Below are 11,365 nucleotides of genomic sequence, written 5' to 3' on the forward strand. Positions count from 1 at the left end.
AAAATTATCCAATATGGCAGCTGTAGGACAGCTGTGGTTTGGAGGTAAAGGTAAAGATAAACAAATGTATAATATATTAGTTTTATTGTGGTGAGGACAGAAACAAAAAAGTTTATAATATTGTAGTGACTTTTAAATAGTTTTTAAAAGCATAAAATCCTTTATAAAAGGTATATTTGTTAAAATCCCTATACAGGGCTACATCAAAGACAGATCGAAAACTAGTTCTGTCTTTGATGTAGCCCTGTATAGGGATTTTAACAAATATACCTTTTATAAAGGATTTTATGTTTTTGTAATGGTATACAGCCAACTACAGGAAATTTTTCCTCGTGGATTAGTTTTTAAACGCAACAGGTACGTAATAATTGTTAATGTATCATGGGTATAAACCTACCTATTTGATCTGCCAAAGTACATATGTAGTATGTAATACTTTTATTTATATAATTTGATTACCATCAAAATTTCTATCAATATTCACCTAATATATTGTTTTTTTACTCTATGTTTTGTTGTATTTTTTCAATTCTAAATCATTTCAATTCAAAATTAAAATAATTTGATCAATTTTCAAAATATCAAAATATCACAAGTTTAATCCGTTTAGTTAGTCGATCTTCGTAAATAATGACACATAATGTCCGTGGCTAAGCGTTGAAGGCGAATGAATTCCAACACCAACCGCGCTTATCAGCGCTGGTTTGAGTCGCAATAGAAGCTTTCTCTTTTGTTTTTTTTAATACATTTTATGATTGTAAGTTTATTTATTATATAATTTTATTTTCAGAAAATACGTATTTAGTTAAAAAAATTTTCGACAATTAATGTTCAGACATCATTTGTGGCTTGTTTAATGTGTTTGTGTGTGTTTTATTCTTTTATTATTTTAATTTTTGGCACTGTTCTAATAAAAATGTTTGAGAAGTAGTAAGTATAAATTAGTTTAATATTTAAACAAAATATAAATAAAAAGTATATTAATTTCGTTTAAATCATATAATAGAAGTATAATTTCTTACGTGCGTACAAAGTACACACACATTCTTTTTTTTTTATTAAATTTATGGTTCACTTTACCAAACTTTTAATTCATACTCAAATTTGATTTTTTTATAAAAAATTAAGTAATCGTGTGGGGAAAAAAAATAAATATGTCATTTTAATTGCCTATTTGTCTAATTTGTAAAATTAATATTAGAGTTTTCAAAAAGCGTATACAGGGTGAAGTTTTTTCTAAGACCCAAACGAACTAATTTTTTAAAGCTGGACCTGATTTTTTTCTAGTTTGAATAAATCAGTTGATTAGGTGGTAATAGTGTAACGATTGACCAAAATAAGAGACACATCGATCTGACCGTTCAAAAATTATGACGAATACAAATTTCTGTCAAAATGCGAAACTCGTCCTGTATATTATTAAACAATGGGAGCAGACACTTTTTAATGGTCATTTGTTATTCCCCATAGGAGCCTCTATACGAGGTAGGAGTATGTACAGTTCCTCATGACTCACCCTGTATAGCAAAGGTTCAGTCGTATTCTACTTATAGGACAAAAAATCGAATGAACAAGCAATCGAAGCTTAACCTAAAGGCTTATTTAAATAGAAGATGTTCTTTAGCATGGGCAGCATTTGTTCGATTACAAACAATATTTAAATCAAACTTACCGAATACTTTAAAGGCAAAAACCTTTGATTAGTACGCATTGCCGGTTCTGACATATGGAACTGAATCTTGGGCTTTTAACAACAGCATAGTCCACAAACTTTAAGTGACTCAGAGAGCTACGGAACGGAGAATACTCAACATTAAGCTCAGTGATCGCAAATCCAATGAAGAAGTAAAACGATCAAAAGTAACAGATGTGGTCCAAAAGATTGCCATATTAAAATGGAACTGGGCAGGACACATAGGAAAAATAAAAGATAACGGTTGAATCAAGTGAATTCTTGAATTTCGACCAAGGGCAAGTAAGAGAAATCATCAAGCAGATGGACTGATGACATCAAGTGAATGGCTGGCTACGAGTGGATACAAAAAACAGCGAACAGAAATGAATGGAGATACCCAAGGGAGGCTTACATCTGACGATGGATGGAATGGCTTTTGATTATGATGAGGACTAAAAATTTACAAAATACACTGCGCGTCAAAGAAAACGGGTACCCCACAAAATGGGTAATTTTTGATGTCTCGAATTTCCTAAACCTGTTGTCCGATTTAAGTGATTTTTTTAATATGTTATAGCCTTATCTTTTCTTTAACAATATCGCTGTAATAATAGAGAGATATCGCAAAGGCAAACGTTATTAGTGTGTCAAGACGTAAATAAGGGATAACGGTGTATTCCAACACAGGCATCAACAGAGTTATCGCAAATGTTCTGGGGGCGGGCCTTAACGTTATTATGACAACCGACTTTTGGGATTAAAATGTAACCTGGAAATTAATGTTGAATAATAATTGTTTTTTATTGAAAAATGAATTTGGATATTGAGCAGGTTGACATGTATTTTAATTTTAATGATTTGACAAACAATAAATATAAATAATCAGTATCAAAATAATATAAAATATCATAACCACAAAAAGTAGTCTATTGTAGACAAAATAAGAACGCAACGTATTTCTCAACACAAGAAACAAGATGATTCACAGTTTTTAGTTTATAAAATTTGTATTCTATAAATTATTTTTATGTTTCATCCCAAATGTCAAATTAGCGTTAACGTTATTACCGTCCCTTATTTCAACCTAAATAGCGGGACACGTTATCCGGTATTAGCGTAACATTCACTCTGCGCTTGCGTACATGTCAAAATAGCGTATTCCGCTATTAGCGTGCGATAAAAATGCATTTGCGATATCTCTCTAATATTGTTGCTAGACAGCTAAATTGTCATTGTATACGGGGTGTACCAATCAAACTGTGTTTTTTTCTCAAAGTTCACCACACCCTGTGGAATATTCTAGCATTTATAAATTTTAACTACTTGTAATGGGAAATAAGCCACAATATTATTAAAAAATGATTTTTATTAACGTTTCGACGCCCAAATCGGGTGCCGTTGTCAAAATACAAAATACTACTAACATAAACAAAAATGTTGTTGCGTCGTAAAAAAATTCTTCTAATAATTTATTTAATTTGACTCATTTATATCGGCAATTCAGATACATATGATACATTTTAAAGTAGAAGACTTTAAAATGATATTGCCAATATTTATGAGTTGCGTTCCTGGGACGACTTTACTGAAAGATAGTTCATTCGATTACATGAAATCAAACCCAACTCAAGAATATCTGTCACAAAAAAATCATAGCATGTGATCTGTCTTTAAAAAGACAACCACATGCAACGGTGACATTAAACTTCTCGCGTTAGAGATCTCATAGTAAATCACGAGGGAAAACCAGGAAAAACCTCGTGATACTATCCCGACATCGTAAGTATTTGGTCTTACATTTAATTTACTCTCAAAATTAATACCAAATTCTGACTTTACTATAATTTTGTTTAAATTATAAATAATATCAATACATGGATATATACGAGTAAGTAATACTAAAATATAAAATATGTACTAACTTGACTATTGATTTACTAATTGTGGTATTTTCTTTCTATTGACTTCCTCTTTCAGTATGGGTATCCACATCCTACTGCATTCCACCGAGGAATTTGCGACACAATTGGTTTCGTTTAGCATAATTAGAGCCGCTTCTTTAATTTTTCTCTTTTTTTTTTGAAAAGAAGCGGCTCTAATTATGCTAAACGAAACCAATTGTGTCGCAAATTCCTCGGTGGAATGCAGTAGGATGTGGATACCCATACTGAAAGAGGAAATCAATAGAAAGAAAATACCACAATTAGTAAGTCAATAATCGAGTTAGTATATATCCATGTATTGATATTATTTATAATTTAAACAAAATTATAGTAAAGTCAGAATTTGATATTTATTTTGAGAGTAAATTAAATGTAAGACCAAATACTTACGATGTCGGGATAGTATCACGAGGTTTTTCCTGGTTTTCCCTCGTGATTTACTATGAGATCTCTAACGCGAGAATTTTAATGTCACCGTTGCATGTGGTCGTCTTTTTAAAGACAGATCACATGCTATGATTTTTTTGTGACAGATATTCTTGAGTTGGGGTTGATTTCATGTAATCGAATGAACTATCTTTCAGTAAAGTCGTCCCAGGAACGCAACTCATAAATATTGGCAATATCATTTTAAAGTCTTCTACTTTAAAATGTATCATATGTATCTGAATTGCCGATATAAATGAGTCAAATTAAATAAATTATTAGAAGAATTTTTTTACGAAGCAACATTTTTGTTTATGTTAGTAGTATTTTGTATTTTGACAACGGCACCCGATTTGGGCGTCGAAACGTTAATAAAAATCATTTTTTAATAATATTGTGGCTTATTTCCCATTATAAATAGTTAAAATTGTAAAAATGCCACAAGAAAATAGCTTCAGAACAACAGCATTTATAAAATACTGAAATTAAAACCCAACTATATAGCCTCAGGTTTTCTTAACACTCTGTTTTTTTTATTCATTCTCTTATGTTGGATAATAAAAAAGTTAGGTACTTTAACAACTAGCCATGTTCTTCATCAATACAGGGTGTTTCTAAATAAGTGTGAAAAACTTTAAATGGAATTCTGCATGAAAAAATAATGACTGTTTTCTTTATAAACATATGTCCGCAAATGCTTCGTTTCCGAGATACTGGATGTTGATTTTTTTCTTACAAGCTGATGATTCATTTATTGCTCTAAAACCGGTTGAGATATGCAAATGAAATTTGGTAAGTTTTAAGAGGTACTTAGTTATTGCGCATTTTTTGACATAGGTACAATTAAGAATTTTATATTCACCATTGGCGTATATGACTCCGAATGCACGCTAATGGTAAATATAAAATTCCTAATTTTATATCAAAAATGAGCAATAACTACCTCTTAAAACCTACCACATTTCATTTGCATATCTCAACCGGTTTTAGAGCAATAAATAAATCGTCAGTTTGTAAGAAAAAATTCAACATCCCGTATCTTGGAAACGAAGCATTTGCGGACATATGTTTATAAAGCAAACGGTCATTATTTTTTTCATGCAGAATTACCCCTCAAAGTTTGTCACATTTATTTAGAAACACCCTGTATTGATGATAAGAATATGGCTAGTTGTTAAAAGTTTTTTTAGTATCCAACATAAGCGAATGAAACAAAAAAAAAAGAATGTTAAGAAAACCTGAGACTATAGTTGGATTTTAATTTCAGTATTTTATAAATGATAGAATATTCCACAGGGTGTGGTGAACTTTGAGAAAAAAACACAGTTTGATTGGTACACCCAGTATATAGGGTGAGGCAGATAACCGGCCTATTAGAAATATCTCGAGAACTAAAGACAACAGAATCATGAAAATTTGAATAAAGGGGTTTTGAAGGATGATGTATTAAATGAAAATATTTGCATCTCTTTGCAACTTCCGGTTATACTGGAAATTGCTTATAACTTTGTTTTTTTAATAGGACACCCTGTATATTTGTACATTTTTGGATTCTCCTCAATATCTTCTTTCTTAAAATATGAGATTTCGTAATATTGTACAGGGTATTTTAAAAGATAATTACGTTTTTTTATTAATTTCGTAGCAACATTCACACCCTGTAGAATTATAATAGTTTTACATTAAAAACTCTGCTTACATTCAAGTGATTTTTAATATAGGTAGTCTACTATTGTTAAGAATCATTAGTATAGGTAATTTTATAATTTTAGTAAACAGGGTTGGTCGAAACTCGGAATGAATATTTTCTGAGTTTTCTTAAATGGAACACCCTGTATTTTAGGACTGTAATGAAATGATATTTTATGGTACTTTTTTATTTTATAAGTATTCCCTTATACCTAACTGCTTTAATTTGTGAGTTATTGGTGATTCAAGCTAAACATTAATTGCCACAAAAATACGTAAAATTTTATTAGGTTGGCCGTAAAAATATTCAATCACAAATAATTTTTTAGAAATAAATACATATTAATTCAGACTGATCCTTAAAATTACCCATATAAATGGTTTAGCTATCAAAATACCTACGTATTAAGCACAAATTAAAGTTAGGAATAGGGAATGCTTAAGAAATAAAAAAGTACCATAAAATATCATTTCATTGCAATACTAAAATACAGGGTGTTCCATTTAAGAAAACTCAGAAAATACTCCATTCCGAGTTTCGACCAACCCTGTATACTAAAATTAAAAATTTAGTCATACTAATGATCCTTAACAATAGTAGACTATATTAAAAATCATTTGAACGTAAGTAGAGTTTTAGATAGCAAACTACTACAATTCTGCAGGGTGTGAATGTTGCTACGAAATTAATAAAAAAATGTAATTATCTTTTAAAATACCCTGTATAACATTACAAAACCTCATATTTTTAGAAAGAAGACATCGAAGAAAATCAAAAAATGTAAATATGTAATACAGAGTGTCCCATACAAAAAACGAAGTTATAAGCAACTTCCGGTATAACCGGAAGTAGCAAATAGATGAAAATATTTTCATTAAACAAATGACTCTTCAAAAACCCTTAATTCAAATTTTCATGATTCTGTTGCCTTTAGTTCTCGAGATATTTCTAATAGGCCCTTTATTTGCCTCACCCTGTATACTATGACAATTTACCTGTCTAGCAACAATATTATTACGATATTGTTAAAGAATAAGGCATATTAAACATATACATATTAAAAAATCACTTAAATCGGACAACAGGTTTAGGAAATTCGAGACATCAAAAATTACCCACTTTGTGGCGTGCCCGTTTTCTCTGAGACGCAGTGTAGATGCACAACGTACGAAAAAAATTGAGCCTTTAAACATAAAGTTATATTAGTTAGTTTAATTAATTACTTAAAATAAAATTAAAGGTATGTCAAATCACTCAGGCAAAAAATTTTGGATCTCCGATTTGTCTGAAAATTGGTATATAGCTTCTGCGGGACGTAAAAATAAGATATTTAAGGTCAAAAAATCTTCTTCTTCTTTTTTTCTCAAAATGTTATTTTATGCGATTTTACAGTGATTTGGTGTTTATTTAAACAAATTTGCATTTTCTGTCGTAAAGTATCAATGAAAAACATAATATTTTAGTAGAAAGGACTCAAAAATGTCATTATATGGCATTATAACAAGTTATTTTGAATCAAAATAAGTTTTTGATCAAATTTTATAGTGTAAAAAACGTTAAAATACCGTTTTCTTACATTTTCCTCCATTCCCAAAATACATCATCATCGATTTGGCTGAAAATTTGCCCACAGATAGCCAAAAGATAGGATTTTAAGTGGTTAGAAGGATTTGAATTATATTACAATACCAAAAAAGTTACATGCATTAATATCAGACACAAAAGTATATATTAGTCCAGTCGGGATAGCATTTGACCTTGAATGTCGAGCTGCCCAAAATTTTATTTTTCTGATCTTTAGGTGAGTCAATGGTAGCCTAAATTTAAAATCACGAATGAATTCCTCCGTTACGTTAGCCGCCATCTTGATTTTAAAGGAGAACCTGTTTTGCTCAATATCTCCGCCATTTTTAACTTTTCGACAAGAATGGTAGGAACTGAAATTGTTCCAAATAAATCGTATTTACAATTGTTACAATTTCTTTTTAACAATTTTTGTCGTGAGGTCGATATTTTCGAGTTAATTGTACTTACAGTAGACGCCTATATTTTTGACTATAATACTGCATGTAACTTTTTTGGTATTGTAATATAATTCAAATCCTTCTCACCACTTAAAGCCCTATGTTTTGTCTATCTGTGGGCAAATTTTCAGCCAAATCGATTATGATGTATTTTGGGAATGGAGACAAATGTAAAAAACGGTATTTTAACGTTTTCTACACTATAAAATTTGATCAAAAGCTTGTTTTGAATCAAAGTAACTTGTTATAATGCCATATAATGACATTTTTGAGTCCTCTCTATTAAAATATTATGTTTTCCATTGATACTTTACGATAGAAAATGCAAATTTGTTTAAATAAACACCAAATCACTGTAAAATCGCATAAAATAACATTTTGAGAAAAAAAGAAGAAGATTTTTTGACCTTAAATATCTCATTTTTACGTCCCGCAGAAGCTATACACCAATTTTCAGACAAATCGGAGGTCCAGAATTTTTTTTGCTCCAAAATTGAGTGATTTGAAATGGAATGACCCTAAAATAATTCAACTTACTGTTAATTCAGTCATTGTTCTCGTTGGGTTTTTTATTCACTACTGTTTTTAGTACTGGCTTCTCTGTTAATTTTAATCATCATTAGCCAGCAAACAACCTTATCTATCGTTAAGAAATATAAACGAAATAATAAGTTAATCCAAAATAACTATATTGCACCATTTCTTGATTAAACATTTTTAAAATAGTCGTAAAAACAACTCCGAGTCCCTATATCTACCTACTTGATATGGATATCGTTATTTGTGAAAAATGCATCAGACGTATTATATTGGTAAACAGGATCCTACTCAAGATAGGGAGCCGATAGATGGTATTTTTAGTTTATAAAATATGTAACTGATGATATATCTACTTGACCTAACCTAATGGTTAAGTAAGATCAGGTTCAATATGAGTGAACGCTTACTGCCTATAGTGTCAAAGATTCTAGAAAATCTGATACTCTCAAGAATTCAACCACTCCTCTCAGATCGAGAACTAATCCCTGCACACCAGTTTGGATTCAGATCCCAACACGCAACCATAGAACAGGTTCATCGGATATGCAGAACTGTTAATCGAGCATTGGAAGACAAAATGTACTGCACTGCCGCCTTTCTAGACATCTCGCAAGCATTCGATAAAGTCTGGCACACAGGGCTTCTATACAAATTAAAAAAAAATGCTTCCTCTCACTAACTCCCTAACTTTAAATACCTACCTCCAAAACCGTTACTTTTTTGTACAACATAGAGATGAGCGCACGTCTCTATTTCCAGTTGGATCCGGAGTTCCACAGGGCAGTGTTCTGGGACCAGTGTTATACCTATTGTACACAGCGGACTTACCAACACACTTTCAAACCACGACAGCTACATATGCAGATGACACAGCAGTGATGTCAGTACATCAGGACCCACGGATAGCTTCTCAACTTCTGCAAACCAGCCTCAACAAAATGCAAACTTGGCTAAAACGGTGGCGTTTTCAAACAAATGAAACAAAGTCGGTTCATATTACCTTCACAAACCGTAAAGGTCACTGCCCGCCTGTATATATCAACAACCACCAACTAAAACAGCAAGAAACAGTCAAATACCTTGGAATGCACCTAGACCAAAGATTAAACTGGAGAACACACATTTTTAAGAAGCGTAAACAACTTGGTCCCAAATTACACAATCTATACTGGCTGATTGGTCACAAATCATCACTTTCGATGAAAAATAAAGTACTTGTCTACAAAGCGATTTTGAAGCCAATATGGAGTTACGGGATCCAACTTTGGGGTACTGCATCAAACTCCAATATCGAAATCTTGGAGAGGTTCCAGTCGACGGTTCTTAGAATAATCACAAATGCCCCATGGTATGTTGCAAATAATATTATTAGACGCGATCTAGAAATTGCAACAGTAAAAGAAGAAATTACTAACTTCGCACAGAAATACGAAGACAGACTGACACAACATCCAAATGTACTAGCCAGAAACCTGATGAGACAACCAGCCAGACGAAGACTTAGACGAAATACACCTAGTGATTTACCATCGCGATTTTAGTTGTGTGTGCCGTAATTCCCAGAGACAAACAATTTTATATCTATGTAAAATATTTGTAAAGAAAATGATTAATAAATCATTTTCTCCAAGTCACCTGCATTAGTGGTCACAACATTTACTCATTGTAACTTGTTTTACAGATTGTAAATAAATTGGGAAGTTAAATAAAAAAAAATATGAGTGGACGCAAGCACTCTTCCCCACGACATAAGAGGTATATTGTGGCTCATCCTTAGGTTAAAGGTCTCTTTGGCTCAGCCATTTTAGCAAAGTCTATTATAGCCTTAGGTAACACTTCTACAAAGTCAAAGCTAGGACAAATAATTCCCGGACAAAAAATCCCCACAAATTATCCCTGGACAAAAAATCCCCGGACAAAAATCCCCACAAAAAATCCCGGACAAATAATCCCCACAATTTTTTTTGGACAAAATATCCCCACAAAAATCCCGTACAAAATATCCCCAAGAAATATTTGCTGCCGAATAATTCTCTAAGCGAACGGCTCCACGGGCGAGAAATTGACGCTAGCAGTAGCCGTAAAGCGAACTTAAGGTTCCGCGCAACGGAAGAGGAATAGCCGAACTGAACTGAACGAACCTTAAGTTCGTTTTACGGCTACTGCTAGCGTCAATTTCTCGCCCGTGGAGCCGTAGCCTAACGCTTTGGCCACACGGGCGATTTTTTACGGCGCAAATTGGTTTGACTACCTCCTCCACCAATTTTAGATGAAATCATTTTATCTAAAATTGGTGGAGGGGGTAGTCAAACTAACGGGCGCCGTAAAAAATCGCCCGTGTGGCCAAAGCCTAAAGGTTTTCTCGTGAATGCAATCGACGTAAATGTTTTTCAGCCTCAGTGCATGAGGGCAATCGCCATGAAACCGCTTTCGGCACGAAAACAATGAATAGCAATAGGGCTTTTCATCGATTGTCATTTGTTTCGAGCTTCTGTCATATGTTGTATAATCTGTGTATAATATTAATATATTACGGATTATACGACATTTGACAGAAGCTCGAAACAAATGACTGTGAATGAAAAGCCCTATTAGGATTAAGGATCAATTGTAATTTCGATTACCAACTTTCGAATTCCAATTTCATGTCGAAAGCTTCAAATTTTACATGACAAGAATGTGAGTTTTTTTAAAAATCGTGGAAGATATTTGGGGAATGAGCTAAAGGTCATGGGAATCATGTTGTAATTATTTGCTTACTCTGCTTTGAATAACTATGTTCAGAACATTCCGTACACGAAATTTTCGATTTTCTAAATCTGACGGAATTGAAAATTGTACAAACTCCCATCTTAAAGTTCAGGAAAAGACTCACCCATTCATATATCAACCATCCATTTTGGTCCAAGGGTGTGGATTTTACGGCCCTTCCTATTTAGGGCCTGTTTTTCGTTCTCGACCCCAAGAGATATAGATTAATAGTATCTAGGTATTGATCATTACCTTTCCAACGCATGTCTAATTTTGAAAATCGTATACCATTCAAAAGTTACCGAGCTCACAAATA

At 32.4% G+C, this 11,365-nt stretch overlaps 1 protein-coding gene across 1 annotated transcript in view; it reads right to left on the bottom strand.

Annotated features, from left to right (window-relative positions):
* The window catches only part of LOC114333155 (homogentisate 1,2-dioxygenase), a 76,583-nt gene extending 68,036 nt beyond the window's left edge, over nucleotides 1-8,547 (bottom strand). The window contains exon 1 of the mRNA XM_028282984.2: nucleotides 8,296-8,547. Within this exon, the coding sequence (XP_028138785.1) occupies nucleotides 8,296-8,310 (15 nt within the window). The 5' untranslated portion in view covers nucleotides 8,311-8,547. The remainder of the gene's footprint in view (nucleotides 1-8,295) is intronic.
* Nucleotides 8,548-11,365: the final 2,818 nt, after the last annotated feature.

This window comes from Diabrotica virgifera, chromosome 8 (genome assembly GCF_917563875.1).
Source record: "Diabrotica virgifera virgifera chromosome 8, PGI_DIABVI_V3a".
Taxonomy (NCBI): Eukaryota; Metazoa; Arthropoda; class Insecta; order Coleoptera; family Chrysomelidae; genus Diabrotica; species Diabrotica virgifera.